The sequence below is a fragment of the Aptenodytes patagonicus genome, chromosome W (genome assembly GCF_965638725.1).
Source record: "Aptenodytes patagonicus chromosome W, bAptPat1.pri.cur, whole genome shotgun sequence".
Taxonomy (NCBI): domain Eukaryota; kingdom Metazoa; phylum Chordata; class Aves; order Sphenisciformes; family Spheniscidae; genus Aptenodytes; species Aptenodytes patagonicus.
In genome coordinates this window covers 42,019,773-42,045,989 of record NC_134981.1, presented here as the reverse complement: position 1 = coordinate 42,045,989, position 26,217 = coordinate 42,019,773, and the positions used below count along the sequence as shown (strand labels likewise).

Below are 26,217 nucleotides of genomic sequence, written 5' to 3'. Positions count from 1 at the left end.
ATGATTTCCTATTCTTTCTTTGATAGTCTACACATATACTCACAGTATGTATATTTTCCCATTTTTCAATTCTTGACCTACCTTATTTGCTGCATATAGCTTAAAGGATAAACACTTTGAAATATATGAGTTTTGTGGGGTTTTTAAGCATCATGACTTTGTTTCTCCCTCATGCTGCTTTTTCCGTAGGAATGTTTCTTCAGTATTGTCTTGTTGTCCATTATATCTCTCTGAAAGTGGTTTTCTATCCCTGCCTTTCCTGCTGTAGGTAGGCTCCTTTGATCCTGTAGCAGATGTTTGTATTGTTGAAGAGGATCTCAGTGTAGACTCCAGCTGTATCTGTGGGTCTTTTTAAAAAGCATGGGATCTGGCTTAGATTTCTAGGTGTAAGACATAAGCTTCCCTGAAATCACCCATCCCGTTTTGGCATTGGTTATGTCTTCCACTAACAGACCCCATTTTCATTTTTACCTGCACTGAAGAATAACCAGGACTTTTTTGATTGTTTAGCTCTTCTTATACAAGTACTTATGGTCCCTAGAAGGTCTCAATCGACTGTTGCATATTCTTGACTGCTGTCACACGATATAGCACCAGCCTCAGCACTGCAAAGCAAGGTCAAAGGCAAGGGCAGCTGAGCGATGAATGAAAGCTTGCCTCTTGAGCCAGTGGTCATCCTGCTGGTGGATGGGCTGGTCAAGTCAGATTGCTTGGCTGTGAGTTTGGCACCTTCAAAGAGCTTTAATGCAAGTCTCTCTTCATGGAAGAAAGTGAGGAGGTCACCTCCAAATTCAAGAGCTTTGGAGTCTGTTATTGTTGAGTCTCACGCAAGATGCTGAGGTTAGCCCTTCAGTGCCGAGGAAATCGTCCCTGGTTCTGCTTTATCTGGGCAAAATGAAGGTTAGGTCTGCAAAATTATGTTTTCTGTCTCTTCACTTGAACCAGTTTGGACTTCAGCTCACTTCTTTCTGACACAGCCTCAGCACCACCAGTTCTGAGCTATTGAGTGACTTTGCAGTGTATACTAGGTCTGGCTGGGACGGAGTTAACTTTCCTCATAGCAGCCCATATGGTGCTGTGCTTTGCATTTGTGGCTAGAACAGTGTTCATAACACACCAATGTTTTGGCTATTGCTGAACAGTGCTTGCACAGCATCAAGGCTTTCTCTCCAAACCCCCCCCCCCCCCCCCCCGCCACAAAGCCCAGATGGCTGGGGGTGGGCAAGAGGTTGGAAGGGGACATAGCCAGGACAGCTGAAACAAACTGACCAATGGGATATTCCATACCATATGACATCATGCTCAGCAATAAAAGCTCAGGGAAAGGAGGAGGAAGGGGGGACGTTCGTGGTTATGGCGTTTGTCTTCCCAAGCAACCATTACGTGTGCTGAGGCCCTGTTTTCCAGGCCTGCCAATGGGAAGTAGTGGATGAATTCCTCTTTTTGCTTTGCTGGTGCATGCAGCTTTTGCATTCCCTATTAAACTGTCATTATCTAGATTCATGGGTCTTCTCACCTTCCATTTTCTCCTCATCCCATAGGAGAGTAAGAGTGGGCGAGAGGCAGGGTGGGTGTTTGGCTGACGGATGGGGTCAACCCACCACAGCGTTTTTTGGTGCCTCACGTTGCGTCTTCTCACAGAGGTCACACCTGCAGCATCCCAGCTACCAAAACCTTGCCATATAAACCCAATACCACTTTCCAATCTGTGGCCCTGATCCAGTCTCACAAGGACTCTTCACACAAGATCTTACTCTGTGAGACTGATAGTAGCTCTTGTTAGCCACAAGGACCATAAAGCTTGCATTGATGGAAGCCACAGATAAAGAATTTTATAGGGGCTACTTCTCCATGCATAGATGGAACAGGGAACATTCTACATGTGATTTTGGCAAACTGAAAATATTTAGTGTTTCAGATACTTTTCAGTGGATGACCTGGTGCACATCTTGCCACAGTTCAGGACAGAGAACAGTTCATGTCTTTTAACATGCAGGATCCATCTTATTATCTCTGGATCATGATGAGCTGTAACCATTCAGAGTTTGGGATGTTTTCATTTTAGCTGATGTTGTGTATTCACCAAAGCCTTGCTGATAGTGAAAGGCCATCATTTTCACAGGGAGATCTTTTTTCTTTTTTCTCTCTCATAATGAAGACCAGACGATAGAACATTATCTTGAGTAGAGATTGTTCACTTCTTTGTGTGATACTTTTAAACTTCTGCAGTCTCATGCCAAACTTCACTTCCAGGACCTCCAATTGTGTCTTCATACATCATACTGATCCTTTCCCCACAAATGAACATTCTGCTGATTATCAGAATATTTTTTTTTTGTGACTTAGTACAATGCACATATTTAGTCATATCGGCTTTTTATCTTTCCCTGCCAACAAGGATTTTATGACAGAGTGTTCCCTTATTATTTTGGAACCTAGTTGAATAATCATCTGGCTCAGGATCACTTTGCGAAGAAAAAATTTCTTGACATCCATGACATTTGGCCTGTAGTGCATTCAGAATATATCTATTTCATGTTCAGTGTTCACATGTACAGGTTATGACAGAGCAACTTCTTGCTGCATCAACAAACAAGGTTGAATCAGGTCTCCCCTGCTTTGTTGGAGAGGACTGAAGCTGTGGATGTGTGGAATTGTTGATGAGGTTGATATTTGAATTGTTTTTTCTGGATTTTCCAGCTCTCTTGTGAGCACTGTCAGCAGAGCTGTGTGAATCTCGTTCATGAGTACAACCAACATCATTTGTGAGAGAGGAATTACATGAGCCAGATTTGTTTGTTGCTAGAGCAAAGGAGAAATACTTTAATTTCTACTCAGCAGTGGGTTGTTGTCAGGGATAACTTCTAAATTTCCTTTTTTTCCCCTAAGAACTGGAGAGCTGGCAGGAGGGTTTGTCTTCCAAGGGTTATTCTCAAGGTGTAGAGTAACAGAATACTATGATTTTTCTCTACACTTACCTCATTCTTGGTAGTTCTGGTCCCCAACCTGCTTCATATGTCCTTTCAGACTATGAGAACTCTGCACCTCTGTCGTGGTTTAACCTCAGTCGGCAAGTGAGCACCACGCAGCCGCTCGCTCACTCCCCCCACCCCCGGTGGGATGGGGGAGAGAATTGGAAGAGCACAAGTGAGAAAAACTCGTGGGTTGAGATAAAAACAGTTTAATAATTGAAATAAAATTACAATAATAATAATATGATGATAATAATAATACACAAAGCAAGTGATGCACAATGCAATTGCTCACCACCCACCGACCGATGCCCAGCCAGTCCCCGAGCAGCGGCCCCCCCCGGCCAGCTTTCCCCAGTTTATGTACTGCGCATGACGTCACATGGTATGGAATGTCCCTTTGGCCAGTTTGGCTGTGCCCCCTCCCAGCTTCTTGTGCACCTCCAGCCTTCTCAGTCGGTAGAGCATGGGAAGCTGAAAAGTCCTTGGCTAGTGTAAGCATTACCTAGCAACAACTAAAACATCGGTGCATTATCAACTTTGTTCTCATCCTAAATCCAAAACACAGCACTGTACCAGCTACTAGGAAGGAAATTAACTCTATCCCTGCCGAAACCAGGACAATATCCACCCCTTATTCTATACCATCTGCGTCATGCTCAAGGCTCATACTTTCCAGTACATTTCCATTAATCACCACCCCCCTTTTTTTCTATATATATATGTATATATACACACAGAGATATCATTCCCTTAGTCTGTGGGCCATCCCTCTAAAATGTTCGGTGAGTTCATTTAGTCCATGACTTTGGGCTCCATCTGTCATAATAATCTTCCAGGGCAGGAAAAATGGAGATGGTATGTGGTGTTGGATTGTTTCATGTTGAAGTCAGTTCTGGTACCATCATCACTGTGCTTTGCTTGGTTTCACTGAAGTTATTCTTCATTAGTCTGGGTGATTCTTATTGTAATAACATTAGTATGGCATATAATATTATTAGTATTATTAGTATATCTGTGTATTATTAGTATAACTATTATAACTATAATTAGTACTTAACATCACATAATTCAGATCATTGGCTATTCTCACCCAAAATCAAATCCCCTTGAGGTACACATCGGACTTCCCCATCCTTCCGCATTATCCACCAAGTGCACCCAGGTCCTTGAGCAAAAGCAATCCCACGGATGGGTTTGCCTCTGCCCGAGGCAGGAATAACCCAGACTGTCTTCCCCAGCATATTTTTTATGTGCACTACAGGGACTTTATTCCCTTCTACAGTACGTAAAACCTCTGACTCGTCAGGGCCTGCTCGAATGGCAGATCCCCGAGTGTTGACTAACCAGGTGGCCTTTGCTAAATGCTTATCCCAATGTTTGAATGTCCCGCCCCCCATTGCTCTCATTGTCTGACTCAATTCTTTCTGGGGTGCCATGTCGCCATAGGACTTGCTTTTCAAGGCCCAGGAGAGTGTTCCGGGCAGTGGCATGGGGCACGGGATATGTTTCCAGCCATCCGGGGGTTGCCTCCACCATTGTAAGCACGTGGCGCTTGCCTTGGCGGGTTTGTGGGAGTGTGATATAATCGATCTGCCAGGCCTCCCCATATTTATATTTCAGCCATTGTCCTCCATACCAGAGAGGCTTTAACCGCTTGGCTTGCTTGATCGCAGCGCATGTTTCACATTCATGGATAACCTGCGCAATAGTGTCCATGGTCAAGTCCACCCCTCGATCACGAGCACATCTGTATGTTGCATCTCTTCCTTGATGGCACCCTGAGGTGTCATGGGCCCACCGAGCTATAAATAATTCACCCTTCTGTTGCCAGTCCAGATCCACCTGGGCCACTTCAATCTTAGCAGCCTGATCCACCTGCTGGTTGTTTTGATGTTCTTCAGTGGCCTGACTCTTGGGTACGTGAGCATCTACGTGACGGACTTTTACAACCAGGTTCTCCACCCGGGCAGCAATATCTTGCCACAATGCGGCAGCCCAGATGGGTTTGCCTCTGCGCTGCCAGTTGCTCTGCTTCCATTGCTGCAACCACCCCCACAGGGCATTTGCCACCATCCATGAGTCAGTACAGAGATAGAGCACTGGCCACTTTTCTCAGTCAGCAATGTCTAAAGCCAGCTGGATGGCCTTTACTTCTGCAAATTGGCTCGATTCACCTTCTCCTTCAGCAGTTTCTACAACTTGTCGCATAGGACTCCATACAGCAGCTTTCCACCTCCGATGCTTTCCCACAAGACGACAGGACCCATCAGTGAACAGGGCATATTGCTGCTCATTTTCTGGTAGTTCATTATACATTGGGGCCTCCTCAGCACGCATCACCTCCTCCTCTGGCGATATTCCAAAATCTTTGCCCTCTGTCCAGTCCATGATCACTTCCAGGATTCCTGGGCGACTGGGGTTTCCTATTCGAGCCCGCTGTGTGATCAGTGCGACCCACTTACTCCACGTAGCATCAGTTGCATGATGTGTACAGGGGACCCTCCCTCTGAACATCCAGCCCGGCACCGGCAGTCGGGGTGCCAGGAGGAGCTGTGCTTCAGTGCCGATCACTTCCTAAGCAGCTCGAAGCCCTTCATATGCTGCCAATATCTCTTTTTCAGTTGGAGTATAGCGGGCCTCGGATCCTCTGTATCCCCGACTCCAAAACCCTAGGTGTCGACCTCGAGTCTCCCCTGGTGCTTTCTGCCAGAGGCTCCAGGTAGGGCCATTCTCCCCGGCTGCGGTGTAGAGCACATTTTTTACATCTTGTCCTGCCCGGACTGGCCCAAGGGCTACTGCGTGAACTATCTCCTCTTTAATTTGCTCAAAAGCTTGTCGTTGCTCAGGGCCCCATTTGAAAACATTCTTCTTTCGGGTCACTTGATAGAGAGGGTTTACAATCAGACTGTAATTTGGAATGTGCATTCTCCAAAAACCCACGACGCCTAAGAAAGCTTGTGTTTCCTTTCTGCTAGTTGGTGGAGGCATGGCTGTTATTTTGTTGATCACATCCATTGGGATCTGACGACGTCCATCTTGCCATTTTATTCCTAAAAACTGGATCTCCTGTGCAGGTCCCTTGACCTTACTTTGTTTTATGGCAAAACCGGCCTTCAGCAGGATTTGGACTATTTCCTTCCCTTTTTCAAAAACTTCTCCTGCTGTGTTGCCCCACACGATGATGTCATCAACGTATTGCAGGTGTTCTGGAGCTCCACCCTCTTCCAGTGCAGTCTGGATCAGTCCATGGCAAATGGTGGGGCTGTGTTTCCACCCCTGGGGCAGTCGGTTCCAGGTGTACTGGACGCCCCTCCAAGTGAAAGCAAACTGTGGCCTGCACTCTGCTGCCAAAGGGATTAAGAAAAACGCATTAGTGATATCAATTGTGGCATACCACTTGGCTGCCTTTGACTCCAATTCGTATTGAAGTTCTAGCATGTCCGGCACAGCAGCACTCAGCGGTGGCGTGACTTCATTTAGGCCACGATAGTCTACTGTCAGTCTCCACTCTCCATTAGACTTCCGCACTGGCCATATGGGACTGTTAAAGGGTGAGCAAGTCTTGCTGATCACTCCTTGGCTCTCCAGTCGACGAATCAGCTCATGGATGGGAATCAGGGAGTCTCAGTTGGTGCGATGTTGCCACTGGTGCACCGTGGTGGTAGCGATTGGCACCTGTTGGTCTTCGACCTTCAGCAACCCCACAACCTGAGACACCAGGCAAGGTAGACAGCTTTTTAATTTTCTCTGTCTCCAAGGCAGCTATACCAAAAGCCCACCGGTACCCTTCTGGGTCTGCTGAGGTAGTCAATGCCAAGGATGCACGGAGCCTCTGGGCCAGTCACAATGGGGTGCTTCTGCCACCCATTCCCAGTTAGACTCACTTCGGCTTCCAATACAGTTAGCTGTTGGGATACCCCGTCACTCCAGAAATACAGATGGGTTCTGCCCCTTTGTAGCTTGATGGCATTAGGGTACACTGTGCACCGGTGTCCACGAGAGCCTTATACTTCTGTGGGTCTGATGTGCCAGGCCACCGAATCCACATGGTCCAGTAAACCCGGTTGTCCCTTTCCTCCCCCTGGCTGGAGGCAGGGCCCCTCTAATCCTCATCACAGTACTCATTTCTCACTTCTTGTACGTACGAGTCAGAAGTTTCTTCATTAAGATCAGGAGTAAGATCAGCCCTTCTACTCTCTCTGGGGAACTGCCCGCTGGAAACTGGAGCAGCAATTTTCCTGGAAGAACCTCTTTCTGTGATTGTTTTGCCTTGCAATTCACGTACCCGTGCCCCTAGGGCTGCAGTAGGTTTCCCATCCCACTTCCTCATGTCCTCTCCGTGGTCACGCAGGTAAAACCATAGGGTGCCCCGTGGTGTGTACCCTTTATATCCCCTCTCTTGAGCAAAAGAACGCTGACTCCTAATAGCCGAGATACTGGTCCATACAGGTGGGGAGTAGGACCTATCCTCTCTGAGTTGCTGGATCTCCCGGGACAGTGTCTGCACAGCCGAGACGAGGGAGGAAGAGAGACTTTCCTCATATTGCCGGAGTTGGCCAGCCAATTCATCCACCGTTTGTTCCTCTCCATCTTTCCAGGTCATCACTGCCAATGAATTGGCGTATGATGATGGTGAGCTCCTTATAAACTTCCGCCACATGGGTCGCGTGCACTTGACTTCATCTGGATCTTTGGATAGTTGTTCATTGTTCAGGTCATCATAAATCACCTCCAGCACAGCTAATTCTCTCAGAAACTGGATACCCTTCTCCATGGTGGCCCACTTGCTTGGGCGACATATGACATCTTCCTTGAAGGGATACCTTTCCTTCACGCTTGACAAGAGTCGCCTCCAAAGGCTGAGGATACGTGTCCCTTTTCCAATTGCTTTATCAATGCCCCCTTCCCTAGAAAGGGATCCCAGCTGCTTGGCTTCCTTACCCTCTAATTCTAGGCCACTGGCCCCATTATCCCAGCATCGGAGCAGCCAGGTGACAATATGCTCACCTGGACGACGGCTGAAATCTTTTCGTATATCTCGCAGCTCACTCAGGGATAGAGATCAGGTGGTCACTGCCTCGTTTATGAGTTCTTCCTCTTCTTCCTCCCCGATCAGCGGCCGGCTCTCCTACTGCTGTTCTCGTGATGGCCCTTCTCCAGGGTCATCTGTCTCGTACACTTCTTCCTCCAGCCCCCTTTTAGAAGCAGCTTCTTCCTCCCTTACTAAAAGAGTCGACTTCTGCTTCCAAGATTTCTTCTTGTGTATAGGGGCGACTGATACCGGCACAGGCTGGTTCTTGATTCAGCCACAGGGCGTGTCGCTGGGGTCTGAGTGGCCACAGGGCCTGTCACCGGGGTTTGAGTGGCCGCAGGGCCTGTTGCTGGGGTCTGAGTAGCTGCAGAGCATGTTGCTGGGGTCGGAGTGGTCGCAGAGCATGTCACCGGGGTTTGAGTGGCCGTGGGGCCTTTCGCTAGGGTTGGAGTGGCCGCAGGGCCTGGTGCTGGGGTCTGAGTAGCTGCAGAGCATGTTGCTGGGGTCGGAGTAGTTGCCGAGTGTGTCGCTGGGGTCTGAGTGGCTGCAGGGCGTATCGCTGGGGTCGGAGTGGCCGCAGGGCGTGTCGCCCGGGTCTGAGTGGCCGCAGTGCGTGTCGTTTTACTGTCAGATCCAGAGACCTTCTCTTCCCTTTGAGGGTACTGAATGGTGTTGAACAGGGCTCGGTAGGCATGGGCCAGGCCCCAGCACGTTCCAATGATCTGCATCTCTCTGGAGTTGCCAGGGTGACAGCATACTTTTTCCAAATATTCTACTAACTTTTCAGGATTCTGCACTTGCTCAGGGGTGCAGTTCCAAAACACTGGGGGTGCCCATTGGCCTAGGTACTTGCCCATCTTGTCCCACACACCCTGCCACTCATAATTATTCAGCCTTGGGGCAGATCTCTGGATGATATTCTTAAATTGCTTACCAACTTTAGACAAAACCGAAACAATATTCCCAAGAAGTATTAATAGAAGTATCTTAACTGCCCAAGGCTGTTCAAAATACTGAAAAGTTACTGTAATGAAGGAGGAAACATCATAGAAGAAGGTAGTGACACTGCCATTCTGCATTTCCTCTGTAAAAAAACTCTCAGAAAAGTCACTGTAATTGCTAGTTGTCTCCACGAAATGATCTCCGTGGTACATTAACGGCTTCATTGCGAAGTTTACATACCACACTAAGGTCAAGGTCAATGTTCTAAAAACAAACCTCAGAAGGGAAACATCACTAATCACTGCAGACCACAGCAAACTGCAAAAACCAACACCAATCTTTAACATGTACAGCAAAGAAAGGAGCACGATGCAGATTACACAAATCAATATCGAGAACAGAGAAACCAACATTGTGACCCACAACTACTAACAGATATAAATTCCTTAATACACTCCGGTTAATCTGTTATTATCTCAAACCCTTCGTGCCCCACGTTGGGCGCCAAAAAGGACTGTCGTGGTTTAACCTCAGTCGGCAACTAAGCACCACGCAGCCGCTCGCTCACTCCCCCCGCCCCCCCGGTGGGATGGGGGAGAGAATTGGAAGAGCACAAGTGAGAAAAACTCGTGGGTTGAGATAAAAACAGTTTAATAATTGAAATAAAATTATAATAATAATAATATGATAATAATAATAATAATACACAAAGCAAGTGATGCACAGTACAATTGCTCACCACCTGCCGACCAATGCCCAGCCAGTCCCCGAGCAGCGGCCCCCCCGACCAGCTTTCCCCCAGTTTATGTACTGAGCATGACGTCACATGGTATGGAATATCCCTTTGGCCAGTTGGGGTCAGCTGTCCTGGCTGTGCCCCCTCCCAGCTTCTTGTGCACCTCCAGCCTTCTCAGTCGGTAGAGCATGGGAAGCTGAAAAGTCCTTGACTAGTGTAAGCACTACCTAGCAACAACTAAAACATCGGTGCATTATCAACTTTGTTCTCATCCTAAATCCAAAACACAGCACTGTACCAGCTACTAGGAAGGAAATTAACTCTATCCCTGCCGAAACCAGGACAACCTCTTTCTAGACTACATGTCTCTGGGTTCCAATTGAGTGGTTTTAAGGTTGTCTATATTGCACCATGGATGGTGGATGGTTCTCTGTGTTAGACAGCTTCTGTCCATCTTTGGTTTTGGCAGTTCTGGGGGTAATATGTTAGTGTCCTCTAGGTACTTGCATATGCTCTAAGTAATCTGCTTGTCCTTCACTACTGTTTGATTATATCTGTTTTGGAATTTCTCTTGGAGTTGAACATGGGTGTACTTTGATATCTTTATGTGTAAGTCTCTCTTATGGCCATCTTAATTTAATTAATCTCTCTTCTTTCTTAGCAAAGAAGTTAGTTTTTCAGTATTTCCTTATTCCTGAAGGTTCATGCTTCTAGGACTGAATTTATACTTGATACTCTCAGTGTAAGGAGGACTCTTTCCTTTTATTGACACAGGTCTAGATCCTTCTGAAAGTCCCCCAGATATAACTTTATTCATTTCTGGGAGGACTGAGCACTCTGGAGCTTTTGGGGGTTTTTTTGGGTTTGGTTTTTTTTTTTTTTTCCCTCTGTGCAGAATCTCTTCAAATGGCTCTCCATTTGCATGCAACAAAGGTGGAAATCTTTATGATTGCAGCATAGGAGATTGGTACAGTTTTTGTACATGGCTGTCTGCTGTGAGGCCACTTGCAGGGTTGTGGGTTTCCTTCCCCCCCCCCCCCCCCGATCTGTTTTAAGCACTATCATGTCCCTGAAGCATTTAAAGCTGATGATAGAGCCTTCAGTAGGCTGTGCTACAACTGTTGTTTTAGAAAGGAAAATCTCAGGTCTTCTACAAGGCGCTATTTATAGGGTAACAGTTTGAAGTTTGTCAGTGTAAGAATGTAGGTATGAAGTCTCTCTCAAAGAAAGAAGAATCAATAAATAGACTAAAAACTGGCTAGTGGACATGAAATATAACTGTAACTAAATCTTCTTACTCTGAATTACTGAACTTTTTTTTTTTTTTTAAATCAGTGACCTGGAAGAAAACTATCTATCTAAAACGTTGAGATGAGACACTAGTAAATTCAGATTGCATTATGTATTGTGCTTGGCTAATTGTCTTTTTCCAAATGTAAACTTATACACACAAAAAAGAAAGCTTATAGGGATTGAGAGTGGTAGTTGATTGGTCTTTGGGAAGGTGTTGGAGTTAATGGGGGAAATTTGAAAATGCTCTTGCGACGTCTAAATCTATAAATGGTGAAATACTATATCAGAAGACTGTGGTATAGGTGAGACTGCTAATAGAATACAGGGTCCAGTTCTGATAGATGTTGAAAAATGGGGGGGAGGGGGGGTGTCAGCAAAAAGCCATAAAAGCACATAGAAGACAAGAAAGAACTTCTTTTAGCCCCTTATGGAGTTCAGTTTGTTTAGCTTAAAAAAAAAGAATGTTAAAGAGTGTTCTGACTGCAGTCCAGAAATACTTATGCAGTAGAGGACCTTTCAGTCCAGAAGATGGAGACAACAGGTATCTCTAACATGGAGCCAGACCAATTTATACTGGATATAAGGTGAGTTTAATAGTGAAGATTATTATAACGGCTATGTGGATTGCGGTGGATTCCTCATCACTGGAAATCGTAATCTAAAAGTGTATTTCTTCCCAAAAGGACAGGGAACCCTAACAGTCATAAATTCAACCGAAGTGGATGAAAATAATAATTCTTTCTGTATTTACTACAACATGATTTTTCTTTTTGGAATAGCTAAGTAGGTGTCTGCTTTCATTATCTTGTAGCTTTGAGAATTTTCTAATATTTGCTTCATGTGTTTATGCCTTTGAACAAATAATTCTGAGGACTTCTCACACTTACTTAGAAAAGGTTAATAATTTCCTTCATTACATGGATGGATAAAGTGAAAAAAGAAAAACAAATTCCAGTATTGAAAATGCTTTATTCTATGTAGCTTTCATGAAGCAAAATATGTATTTTAAATCATGTGTTTTAAAATTGTTTGTTATTTTTCTCTGCAGTATTGTACTCTTGCTGAGCCAAAAGCATGCACTGGAAGAACTCAAGCAAACAGTTCAGCAATTAAGATGCTCTGAGGCAAAATTTGCAGCCCAGAAAGAACTACTGGAACAAAAGGTTCAAGAAAATGATGGGAAAGAGCCACCACCTGTAGTGAATTATGAAGAAGATGCCAGATCAGTCACTTCTATGGTAAGCTTTGCATTTGTTTAACTATATCATGCAGCTTTGCTATTGTACTTTAGTCCTGGGGTCAGAGGCCAGTCAGGGTGTAGTGGGCCTCAGATCCTCAATAACCCCAGCTCCAAAAACCCTAGAGGTCAACCTCAGGTTTCTCCTGGTGTTTTCTGCCAGAGGCTCCACGTGAGGCCATGCTCCATGGCTACTGTGTAGAACATGTTTCTCACAGCTGTTCCTTACTAGACCAGCTTAAGGGCTACGGCATGAGCTATCCCATTTGATCTGTTGAGGGCCCCAGCTGAAATAGTTCTTCTTTCAGGTCCCTCGATAGAGAGGGCTCACAAGTTGACTATAACCCAGAATGCCTATTTCCAGAAAGCCACAATGCCTAGGAAATCTTGTGTTTCTTTTTTATGAACTGGTGGGGATATGGCTGTTATCTTGTTGATCACATCCATAGGGATGTGCCGATGTCCATCCTGCCATTTTATTCCCAAAAACTGGATCTCCTGTGCAGGTCCTTTGACCTTTCATTGTGTACTGGTTCTGGCTGTGATGGAGTTAACTTTCCTCATAGTAGCTGGTATGATGCTGTGCTTTGCATATTTAAGAAGGGGGAAAAACTGCTGCAACACAGCAGCTGGAAGAAAGGAGTGAGAATATGTGAGAGAAACAACTATGCAGACACCAAGGTCAGTGAAGAAGGAGAGGGAGGAGGTGCTCCAGGTGCCGGAGCAGAGAGTACCCTGCAGCCCATGGAGGTTAATGGTGGAGCAGATATCAACTTGCAGCCTGTGGAGGACCCCACGCCGGAACAGGTGGATGCGCCCAAAGGAGACTGTGACCCCATGGGAAGCCCGCACTGGAGCAGGCTCCTGGCAGGACCTGTGGCCCTGTGGAGAGAGGAGCCCATGCTGGAGCAGGTTTTCTGGCAGGACGTGTGACCCCGTGGGGGACCCACACTGGAGCAGTCCGTTCCTGAAGGACTGCACCCCGTGGAAAGGATCCATGCTGGAGCAGTTCGTGAAGAACTGCAGCCCGTGGGAAGGACCCACGTTGGAGAAGATCGTGGAGGACTGTCTCCCATGGGAGGGACCCCACGCTGGAGCAGGCGAAGAGCGTGAGGAGGAAGGAGCAGCAGAGACAATGTGTGATGAACTGACCGCAATCCCCATTCCCTGTTCCCCCATGCCACTCAGTGGGAGGAGGTAGAGAATTCGGGAGTAAAGTTGAGCCCGGGAAGAAGGGAGGAGTGGGGGGAAGGCAATAAATTAATTTCCCCAAGTCGAGTCTGTTTTGCCTGTGACAGTAATTGGTGAGTGATGTCCCTGTCCTTATCTCGACCCACGAGACTTTTGTTATATTTTTTCTCCCCTGTCCAGCTGAGGAGGGGGAGTGATAGAGCAGCTTGGTGGGCACCTGGCATCCAGCCAAGGTTAACCCACCACAGATCCTCATAGAGAAGCTGATGAGGTATGGGCTGGGTAAGCAGACAGTGAAGTGGATTGAAAACGGGCTGAACGACTGTGTCCAGAGGCTAGTGATCAGTAGCACAAAGTCTAGTTGGAGGCCAGTAACTAGTGGTGTACCCCAGGGGTCAATCCTGGGTCCAATCCTGTTCAACATCTTCATTAATGATCTCAATGATGGGGCAGAGTGTACCCTCAGCAAGTTTGCTGATGACACAAAACTGGGAGGAGTGGCTGATACACCAGAGGGTTGGGCTGCCATCCAGAGGGACCTGGACAGGCTGGAGAAATGGGCTGACAGGAACCTCATGAAGTTCAACAAGGGGAAGTGCCAAGTCCTGCACCTGGGGAGGAATAACCCCATGCATATATACTGAGGGCCACCCAGCTGGAAAGCAGCTTGGCAGAAAAGGACCTGGGGGTCCTGGTGGACACCAAGTTGAACATGAGCCAGCAATGTGCCCTTGCAGCCAAGAAGGCTAATGGTTTCCTTGGCTGAATTAGGCAAAATACTGCCAGCAGGTCAAGGGAGGTGATCCTTCCCCTCTACTCAGCACTGGTGAGGCTACACCTGGAGTCCTGTGTCCAGTTCTGGGCTCCCCAGTACAAGAGAGACATGGACATACTGGAGAGAGTCCAATGAAGGGCCACGAAGATGATTAAGGGACTGGAGCATCTCTCCTATGAGGAAAGGCTGAGAGAGCTGGGACTGTTTAGCCTGGAGAAGAGAAGGCTCAGGGGGGATCTCATCAGTGTATATAAATACATGAAGGGAGGATGCAAAGAGGACAGAGCTAGGCTCTTTTCAGTGGTGCCCAGTGACAGGACAAGAGGCAATGGGCACAAACAGAAACACAGGAGGTTCCCTCTGTACATCAGGAAACACTTTTTCACTGTGAGGGTGCCTGAGCACTGGAAAGGGTTTCCCAGGGAGGTTGTGGAGTCTTCCTCCTTGGAGATATTCAAAAGCCATCTGGACATGGTTCTGGGCAACCGTCTCTAGGTGGCCCTGTTTGAGCAGGGGAGTTGGAACAGATGGCCTCCTGAGGTCCCTTCCAACCTCAACCATTCTGTGATTCTTTGAACTTGTTTATGAGGTGACAAGGAAACGTGCCCTGAGGTGGTTGATCCCTGGGTGGCAGGGTGTGTGGAAGGATTTGGGCAGGTGCCTAGGGCATGTAATCCCATGTTGAATTGGTGCACCACTTGATGTAAGGGTGCCTTTCCTACCCCATGAAACCCAGCAGCTCCTAGCACTGTATTGAGGCTTGGCCTGTGCCTATTGAGTCTCTGTTCAGTACCATCAAAGGAGTGTGATTGAGACAGGGACTGAAACCACCTCTGAGGACATCATGGTTGAGCCAGGGGCTCAAAACACATCTGAGGACGCCATGGATGAGATAGGGACCCAAACCCCAGCTACAGTAATTGCCCCAGGCGTCAAAAAGAAACACTGGACACAGAGATCGATGGGTCCATACCATCGATTAGTAAGGGAGGAGGAGGAGGAAGGGTCTGATCAGGAAGCTGGTCCTTCGACAAGGAAATGGGAGGAGGAAGCGAGAAAAATCACCCAAGAGGCAGAAACTTACCTGGTCCTTGACCCTGGGCAAATTTCGAGATTTGCAGAAAGATTACAGCCACCAGCCAGGTGAGCAGATTGCTGCCTGGCTGCTCCGATGCTGGGATAGTGGGGTCAACAGTCAAGAGTTAGAAGGTAAGGAAGCCCAGCAGCTGGGATCCCTTGTTAGGAACTGGGGAATTGACAAAGAAAGCGGAAAAGAGGTGAGAATCTGCAGCCTCTGGAGACAACTCCTGTCGAGTGTGAAGGCAATATATCCCTTCAAGGATGATCTTGTAAATTACCAAGGGAAGTGGAATACAGCAGAGGAATGTATCCGATATCTGCTAGAAGTAGCTGTGCTGGAAGTCATCTACAGTGACCTGGACGACAACCAGGTCTCCAAAGATCCAGATGACGTCCAGTTTACAGGGGCTGGAGGTTAACAGTGGAGTGCTGTGGCCTGAACCAAGTCATGCCACTGCTGAGTGCGGCCATACTGGAAATGCTAGAATTCCATACGAACTGGAGTCAAAGGCAGCCAAGTGGTATGCCACAACTGATATTGCCAATGCGTTTTTCTCAATTCCTTCGGCAGCAGAGTGCAGGCCACAGTTTGCTTTCACGTGGAGGGGTGTCCAATACACATGGAATCGACTACCCCAAGGGTAGATACACAACACAATGGAATTCATGCATATTTTGGTAACTTATTTTTTCCTGTCATGTAAGAAGTAGACATTTAGTCACAGTTAAATCCCATGGCTCACTTGTGAAAAGATGTGTGAAATGAATTGATCATTCCAAGCCTGATAGGCATGCAAGCAAAATCAGGCACTGTGTTGTCCCCGTTATTAATGATTTTTTTTTTAAAGTAAGTAATCAATTTAATTCATCAATACTTAAAAAATAAATATCAATTTTCCAGTCGACTCAGGACAGTGTTTTACTGTAAGAAAAGTAGCTGACATGCAGTATTACTTGAGTCTGATAAAAAGAATAAAAATTGTATTGATCAGTGTTAATTTCAAGTGGCTAGTAAATTCCCTTTTAGCCTTTTTTCTATTCCTGTTCTTTTTCATACTCTCTTTTCATGACATACAAATTATGGAATATTGCAGAATTTTGCTGCTAAACAAGTAAATTTATTTTACTAAGACAATGTTTAACCTATATCCTGTATACTAAATTATATTTGGGAGTCATTTTCAAACAATGCTTTATTCTGTATACAGATTTAATAGATTTTGTTGCTCATTCAGAATTTTTGGAATTAACTGAAACTGCATTTATTACATTATTAGATTTTCAGTTTCTTCAGTCAAGGGTGTACAAAACTTTGAAGCAATCTTTTTTTGTTACACTACAAAACAGATTTATTCTGTTTCCATTTTCAGTTTCTTACAGCTTAATTAACCCATAGCTAATTAGAATGAGATTTTTAATGTGTGGTCTCTCAGCTTCAGGTTTAATTATTTTGCAAATATTCATTAAAATACCTCATCTGTGTCTGAGAGTGAAGTTATAAGAAATAAACTAAGTTTTTCAGTGTTAAAAATACACTTCTGTATTTTTGAAAGATTCTTTGATACTAAATTTTGAGAGCTGACAATGAATCAGATATTAGGAAATAAACAGTCCTTGGACTAAGTCAAGTTATAAACACTTTGGACTTTCCATTTACTTGTGCTGAATTATGGATGGATAAAGGCTGATTCAATGTTCCAGTTTTAGTGAATAGCTCTGTTCTTAAATGATTTAAAATCCAGATAGTGGTGGCTGCCCCTGTCATTTATTGTAGTGCCAGAAAACAAATGGATCCTATTACTTGCACTGATTGGTATTAATATTTACAAGTAGTGTATTATTAGAGAAGATCAGATTAATAAAAGAAGAAAACAAATTAAGTAAGGATAATGCAAGTTTGTATGTATGGGTTTTATTATGTATGGTTTTATTATATGGTGTCAAACCAATACCCTTTTAAAAAAACAGGTATTTCAGGACAGCTGAGAATTAGGTCCTCTGTCTTTAGGGTACAAAAGAATTTCAGATCTCTTATAGTTAACAATAGTGATATTTAAAATAATTGCACTAAATATTTAAGGAATCACAGAATCTTTCAGCTCTTCAATTGGTATGCATTAGCATAATCCCACTGATGTTGACACAAGCTTGCTGGTTTGTATTAGTAGCAGATCAGTCCCTATCTTTTATTCAAACAAAATCCATGAGTCTACATTCCATGTCCTCCAGTAATTCAATTATTAATACACAGAGGTAAATCCATATTGATTTGCTTGATTTTACTGGAGACATTACTTTTTCTCCTAGGACAAGAAGGACAAAGTCTCAAAGTTGGACACTATACGTCACTCCATAGCCGGAATTATAAGATCTCCAAAATCCATGTTGGGTTCATCGTCGGTAAGTAGTATCAACAATGTAGAATTCTCTTATTTTTACAGCTTAAGTAGGATTTTTTTCTGAAGTATCACACATTTCTATTTACACAGGAAAAAATTAGATTAAAATGACATTATAAAAAACACAGTTCTGTGATCAGTGGATATGATAATATTGTGACATAATAGTATGTCAGAACAACTTTATTGCACGTCAGAAAAAAGAATTTGTACATTCTTTGCCACTCCCAGACTGGTGCTATACTTGAAAGATTACCATTTCCTGTGTGGTAGATTTACTAGTAATGCTGCATATTATGATATTCTGCAGTAGGTTAGATGGTCAGGCATGTTTTACCCATCATTGCAATAATTATATTTCCTATATTTATTATAGAGGCACCATCATATAAATTATTATTATTATTATTATTACTACTACCACTACTTGTGGAGGGTTCACCTTGGCCGGCTGCCAGATGCCCACTAAGTCGTTCTCTCACCCCCGCCTCCTCAACAGAACAGGGGGAGAAAATAAGATTAAATACTCATGGATTGAGATAGAGACAGGGAGATTGCTTACCAGTTGGGCAAAACAGACTTGGCTTGGGGAAGATTCATTTAATTTGATGCCAATTAAAAATAGAGTTGGATGGTGAAAAACAAAGACAAAACTAAACACCTTCCCCCCACCCCCCTCTTCTTCCCAGGCTCAACTTCATTCCTTCATTCCTGACTCTTCTACCTCCTCCCACCCCGAGCGGCACAGAGGGGATGGGAAATGGGGTTGCAGTCAGTTCATAACACTTCGTTTCTGCCACACTTTCCTCCTCACACTTTTCCCCTGCTCCAGTGTGGGGTCCTTCCCATTGGATACAGTTCTTCAAGAACTGCTCCAGTATGGGTCCTTTCCATGGGGTGCAGTCCTTCAGGAACAGACTGCTCCAGTGTAGGTCCCCCACAGGCCACAGTTCCTGCCAGAAAACCTGCTCCTGCGTGGGCTCCTCTCCACGGGCTGCAGTTTCCTTCAGGGCATATCGACCTGCTGTGGTGTGGGGTCCTCCACGGGCTGCAGTGTGGATATTTGCTCCATCATGGTCCTCCATGGGCTGCAGGGGGACAACCTGCTTCACCATGGTCTTCACCATGGTCTTCACCATGGGCTGCAGGGGAATCTCTGCTCCAGTGCCTGAAGCATTTCTTCCCCCTCCTTCTTCACTGACCTTGGTGTCTTCAGGGTTGTTTATCTCACATTTTTTCTCACTCCTCTCTCTCATAGCTGCTGCACGGCATTTTTTACCCTTTATTAAATATGTTATCACAGAGGTGCCACCAGCGTCTCTGGCTCAGCTTTGGCTAGTGGTGGGTCTGTTTTGGAGCCAGCTGAAACTGGCTCTGTCCATCACAGGGGCAGCCCCTGGTCTCTTCTCAAAGAGGTCACCCCTGCAGCATCCCCTGCTACCAAAGCCTTGTCATGTAAACCCAATACAAGCCTCAAGAACTGGTGCTATTTATGTAATTAGATATTAATTATACATCTTGTTTCAATCCCCACTGAAAATGGTCATTGAGTATCTCTTACTTCTAGTTGGCTTTTGTTTAGGTTCCCCAATGGATGGAGAAAGTTTCTTGTTGGCCAAATGTGAAAAAAAAGTTTATGAAACAAAATGAGAAAAGGAAAAAAAAAGCTGTTTTGTATTACTCCTATTTGCTCATTTGTTTTCATGTACAGGCTTGAAAGACTAGTTAAAATACTTGCTTATGTACTTAGGGTGGAGGCCAGATATTACTTGAAAATGTTCCTCCTGAAAACTTGGCTGTGTTCTCCTGAAGTAGAACAGATGATTGTCCCAACCCCATCAAAACAAACAAACAAACAAACAAACAATTGAAGGTGAGCAGAATTCTTAAAACTGCCCTTTAATTGTGATCTTATCACCTGAAATGTTAGATCAAAATAGCATTTTTGAGAAAGACTTAGAACGAATAGGCCTTCTATTTTATTGGTCACTCTTAGATTACATCCAAGGACCCAGTAAAATGTATTTTAGCTAAACAATATCTAAGATGTGTGGAAGAAATTACAGTTGCATAGGCATATATACACACATACATATATAGTGTATGTATAGGAAAATTGTATATAGTGATAGAGAAGTGGAATAATAAATATGATAATGAGATAAAATTAGGACAGGAACACTTTTCGTATTAAAATTGTGAAAGTTGTTTGACATATTTAAAATGTTATAGGAAATACCCTGCTAAAATATTAAAATATCCCTAGTGAGAAATGGAATTTCCAAATTATCATTATCTTTGTATTATAAAACTTCTAATTGGTGCAAAATACAACATTCTTTTATAATAAAAGCATATTAGAATTTATGTTGCTATGACCTCTTCTTTGTGTAGGTGAGACATAGCCTTCAACTTTCTGTTTCGATGCATTAAACGACTTGTTAGGATTTTTTTTTTAAATGTAAAAAATCTATCTAAAAACACTTCAGACAAAAAATGGGTGAGAGAGAACAAATTTTAAACAAGAGGATCAAGTTAAAAATTTAAGATGAAAACAGAGGAAGTCTGTCAAAATTGTCATCAGTTTTCATTAAAGTATCACTTTAAATAAAGAATTTTGTGCTTCATTCTGATTTTCACGCCAATTTATATCACTATTAACTCCATTGAAGTTGGTGTAAACCTGGGTATAAATATATGGTAGGTGGGATTACTGAAGCTTTGGAATATGTTTGGGAGAAATAGGATCAGAATTGGGTCATTTGAGGCAGAAAGTCAAATCTAATTAACGAGTGTACTCTAGATTAGCTTTTATTTAAATGAGCTTCAAAGTCAGAGTATATAAACCAATCAGTTTTTTGTTTTGCTTTTGTGTGTTGTAATTTAGTGATTTCTCGTGTATTATAAAAGCTAACCATGCATATACAGATAAAATTTGCTTCATAAATTAGTACTTAGCTCTTAATGTGGTTAGCTGCTCAGCTTTTTCCTGTTGACAATTACATAACTGTGCTGATTGCTGAATGTATAAACTGGTACTTCAAACTTAATATCCATCAACAAAGTATACAATGATTCTGGAAGGCGTATTATTAAAAAAATATACATAAAACTTTGTTTGTTTGTTTGTTTGTTTGTTTTAAATAGAGTAATGCAAAATAGAATCTAGAAGCAGAGTAGAAAAAGGACCAGTACTGATGTTTTTATAGAATGTAGTCTAAATAAAAACATAATGTTAGCTACCTGGTTTCATATTATACATTTTAAATATATTGAAAATTTTAATAGGAAACCATATCTTGTTTTAAATGTAGTATTATTCCAAAAATGTTGTCCCATAAGTAATTGGTGAGAGAAGTTTGTTTAATTTCATGTTTAATTAGAGAAAACTAATTTTTTTTTTAGTGTCACCTAAAGAAAGTAGCAGAGAAACCCTGTACTTCCTCAAGCAACCAGGAGTTTAGCAAAGATGAGGTTAATTGTTAATTATGTGTTAGTACTTAAATGATTTACAGGTTCTCAGAATAAGAAGGTAAAAGGTAATATAGGAAAAAATACAGTTTTGCAGAAAATACAGTGAGCTTACGGATTCAGGTGGCTTTTATCAGACAAAATACAAGTCAGTTGTCTATAACAGCAAGAGATGTAAGTTTAATCAGCTGAGGAGAGAAAACAAAAAAAAGGGACAACTTTCATGTACTTCTGATACTGTGCTATGCATGAACTGAATGAAGAGTCGAAATGAATTGCATCTTGAATACCAACTTTTTCCCTTCAGATAAAATTAGTCTGTTTTTTGCCAATGAGGGAATTCAGCCTGTCACAGCCATCTGTTACTGTTTATGGGATAACTGCATGCATAATTTCCTTTATTTTAAGTATTTTTAATATTTAATGTTTAACAATGATGATGATTAGTACAGAGGGATGTTCTTTCTAAGAGAGGTTTTTTTTTTTCCCAATATGATTGCTTTTATCTTATAATTTTCAAGTCCGTGCATTTTTACTTTTATAGGCTTGGTTTTGGATGGAATACTCAAGACTTCATTTCTTCAGTGAAGCCAATTTTGGTTTCATATGGTATGTGTGTAGTGGGTTGACTTTGGCTGGATGCCAGGTGCCCACCAAGCCGCTCTATCACACCCTCTCCTCAGCAGGACAGGGGAGAGAAAATATAACGAAAGGCTCGTGGGTCGAGATAAGGACAGGGAGAGATCATTCACCAATTACCGTCACGGGCAAAACAGACTCGACTTGGGGAAATTAATTTAATTTATTACCAATCAAATCAGAGTAGGGTAATGAGAAATAAAACCAAAACTTAAAACACCTTCCCCCCATCCCTCCCTTCTTCCTGGTCTCAACTTCACTCCCGAATTCTCTACTTCCTCCCCCACTGAGCAGCACAGGGGTACGGGGAATGGGGGTTGTGGTCAGTTCATCACACGTTGTCTCTGCCACTCCTTCCTCCTCATGCTCTTCCCCTGCTCCAGCGTGAGGTCCCTCCCACGGGAGACAGTTCTCCACGAACTGCTCCAGCATGGGTCCCCCACGGGGTCACAGGTCCTGCCAGGAGGCTGCTCCAGCGCAGGCTCTCCAAGGGGTCACAACCTCCTTCGGGCACATCCACCTCCTCCGGCACAGAGTCCTCCACGGGCTGTAGGTGGATATCTGTTCCACCATTAAACTCCATGGGCTGCAGGGGGACAACCTGCCTCACCATGGTCTTCACCACGGGCTGCAGGGGAGTCTCTGCTCCGGCTCCTGGAGCACCTCCTCCCCCTCCTTCTTCACTGACCTTGGTGTCTGCATAGTTGTTTCTCTCATATATTCTCACTCCTCTATTCCAGCTGCTGTGTCGCAGCAGTTTTTCCCCCTTTCTTAAATATGTTATCACAGAGACGCTACCACCGTCGCTGATTGGCTCAGCTTTGGCCAGCGGCGGGTCTGTCTTGGAGCCAGCTGGCATTGGCTCTGTCAGACATAGGGGAAGCTTCTGGCATCTTCTCACAGAAGCCACCCCTGTAGCCCCCCCGCTACCAAAACCTTGCCACGCAAACCCAATAAAATGTGGGAATGAATCAGTTTTCACTGAGCCTAGTGGCAGGGTTGAGAGATACTCCATAGAGAAATGTCTCAAAATATTGACTAAAATGTGTTGCTTTACTTTCTAATCCATGTCTGTGCCTCTCTTTTACATGGGGAGGGAAAAAAATGTCTTGACAAAATGTTTTCTTTGTTTAAAGGTGGAAAATAAAGTAGTACACAAAGTCTGAGCTCAGAATATATATGAAAATAAAGTATTAAATAACCTGTATAGTTATTAACATAAAATTTCCATTATCATTGTCTTTTCTTTGACAGTGCGATTGCAAGAATATTCTCTCTTTTTAAAGTTAGAAATAATACAATACTCTGCTCAGTTTTCCACTCAAAAAAGCAGCAGCTTTGAAAAAGGCTTCATTTACTGTTGTTGGAGAAAAACTGCTGTTTCAATGGATTTTTCAGTAGGGGGAGGAAAGGAGATTAATAATAAGCAAAAAAGACACTAATGGGTACATGAAGAGCATGAAGAAGTATATGAGGGCATTTCCCTCCACACAGAAAGAGAACTCTCTCATGAGCAAAGTGTGGGAATAAATGGAAATTTTTAAAGAAAAAAGAAAAGGGAAAAAAAGGATTGGGGGTGGAAGCAGATATTCTTCAGTGTGAGTTCTTCTTTTGTATGATTTAATGTTAATTGATAATTTGACTGGAAGATAAAAATAAAAGCAAAAATCTTAGAAAAAATTTTCTCCATGTAAGCTGTTCAGTCACTTATTTGAAAATGCTCCTGTGAGTGTGTACGTAAAAATGGGCAAAAGATCTTTTCATCAGTGAAATTGTAAAACACTGAGGCCTAGAATGTAAACTTTTTCTTTCAGATGTCTAGTTAGTAATTTCAAGCAGCTTACTGTTCTTTAAACTTGCTAAGAAAATAGGTGGGAATTGTAAACTAATTTTGTGCCCGTAACATTCTTTCTTCTATCTTCTTTAGAGACTAACCTTTCTTGTATTTAAACCATTTTATTCTAACTATAAAATGCAGTAGAAATGTTAGTGCTAAGTGATAAATCAAGTTGAAATCAATATTAAAATGATTATACATCTTGCATTTGTACTGATCTTTCTGGGCTTTCAGCCATGTTTTCTTTAATAAGCAGTCAGGGTGAATATTGTATAATACAGAAAATATGTTGGAGTATTTTTTCAGAAAAAATAATACAATTTCAATAACATACAAAACATGACCAATTACTGATTGTTTAATCAGAAAAAAAATAAAGGGATTTCTACCTCAGTTATGATTAACCAATAGTATATGACCAAAATTAAAGGTAATGTTAGGTAGGAGACAATAAGCATAGGGTACCTTGTGGAATTTTCATTGCTTTCTTCTAAAGAAATAAATATTTGTTTAAACAAATTTAAAAGAAAGGGGAAGGTTGATGTTAGTGTTATAAACAATACCATAATTAGCAATGTCTAAAATGTTCCCTGTTTTTTCTGTGTAATAAAGATGTTTTTATTCTGGGATGTGAACATGATAATCTAATCAGTGACTCAGACTTGACCCAGTTTGAACATAAGCAGGTGTTATTATCTGGTGACTGCTTCTTTTGTAAGCTATAAAATGAGTTCCATGGTCATAGTGGATAATATCCATTTTATAGGAGCTGTCGCAATTGTCAGACGTGGGGTTTTTTTAACCTTTTGTGAAGGCCATGAACTAGCTCATTGGCATTGAACTCTCTTTTTTATCCTTAGAAGTGTTTCTTTTGGAGTAGAAATGTGTTTCTGTGGGAACGGTTTTATTACTTTGAACCCCGTAACATTTCTTGATTGTGTAGCAAAGGTCAGTCAAATGCAGCATCTTTGAACAATAAATGTTCAAATATGTAAGGGTATGTGGAAGGAGAGTGTCTGCTCCTTTAAGGGTATCTGGTCAAAGGAGCCATAAACAAAAACAGACAGAGAGAAACCTGAGGGACAAATGATAAGGGAGGTCGTGATAAGAACAAACCTGGCCAGTCACACTAATTGGTTAGGATATGTGGAGTGTGGGAGTGTTTATTTCTTCAGCTTGTAGGATAAGGAAAGGGAGGGAGACAAATACACAGAGACATAAAACCTGACCAATTAGCCTTAACAAAGACAATAACCAGAAACAAACCTGGTCAGTCACACTAATTGAGGGGCTATCAAGAAACTGCAGGCAAACGGGGACTTTGCAACTGATAAGGATGCAAACCTGAGGGTCCAGGATGTTTGAGAGGGGTAGGTGGAGCTATGCCAACTGATGAGGCAGTGTGCAGGGAATAGAAGAGGGTAGACAGAAAAGAGTATCAAAGGGGCTGGTCACAGGTAGAACAGGGCCAGTCAGTACGCTTGTCTGGCTGAGCCCTGCACCTGATCACCGCAGTCTATCCTATCTTATATCTTCTTATTAAATATTTTCTTAACTATCTCACTGTCTCATGTGTGTGTGCTGCAAGGATTAAGCACCAGCTACTCGTGAGACCTGTGTGCTATATGAGTGGATTTGGTGCCAGCTGCTGGAGTCAGGGGCGGGGGAGGGGGTTGGCTCCCCTGGCCTGTGGTGTCAGCTACTGGAGCAAGTGAGGGTCCTAGCATCAGTAGTTGTAGGGGCCATAGCTCTCTCGATCTAAGTAGGGTCCTACAGACTTTGTGCCTGGAATGCCAGCTACTGAGGGGACCAGTGTGAGTGGATTTGGTGCCAACTACTAGAGTCAGACCAGGGGTGTAGGTGCCCCTGTCTTGTAGTGTCAGCTACTAGAGTGATTGGGGGTCTCTTGCCTCCAGCCACTGGGGTGGGAATAGTGTGTGTCCCAAAAACTAGCTACTGGAAGGGACTGGCATGAGTGAGGCAAGTGAGGGGCTCAGTGCCAGCAGCCAGAGCAGGACAGCAGGTCACAGCCCGCACGCTTGGTGCTGGCTGCTGGGAGGAGGGGGTGTCCAAGTGTCTGTATCTTCTCCAAATCTGGTGTGTAGGGGAATGTGCGTGTGGAATTTGCTAGCAAACTTCAAGCTGGACTAGCCGGCAAGTAAGAGGCCCTGGGTCTGGGCAGGGATATCAGGCAGGCAAGGGTCGTGCTGGTATACCCAGGGGGACTTGCGAGTGTAAAGTGCCTCTGGGACGAGTGTGTGAGTGCATGTATCTGCTAACAAGCATCGAGCTGGACTAGCTGGCAAGTAGGAGACCTGTGGAGTAGGTAAGAGGGCCTGGGATCCAGGCAGTGGTATTGGACAGACAGAGGGGCGGTGCTGATACTCGGGGGATCCATGAATATGTGTGGGCTTGTGAATCTAGAGTGCCATGTGTGTGCCTTCACTAGTGACCTTCTATCTCTACCAGCTGAAGAGAAGGAAGGGAACTTGGCTGCCTATACTTATGTTTTATGCTAGTCCTATATGTAGGTGCTGTTGAAGGCAGCACCTTGTCTGTGGCAGTTTGTGTAACTGGCTGTGTCAGTGTCCTCTCTGGCAACCTGTTCCA

General features: G+C 43.7%; 1 protein-coding gene across 1 annotated transcript in view; it reads left to right on the top strand.

The window, feature by feature from the left end:
* Positions 1-26,217, top strand: part of LOC143172288 (tyrosine-protein kinase Fer-like) — a 233,438-nt gene that overhangs the window by 91,811 nt on the left and 115,410 nt on the right. Inside the window, exons 9-10 of the mRNA XM_076361544.1 lie at positions 12,027-12,216; positions 17,569-17,661. Of these exons, the coding sequence (XP_076217659.1) occupies positions 12,027-12,216; positions 17,569-17,661 (283 nt within the window). The remainder of the gene's footprint in view (positions 1-12,026; positions 12,217-17,568; positions 17,662-26,217) is intronic.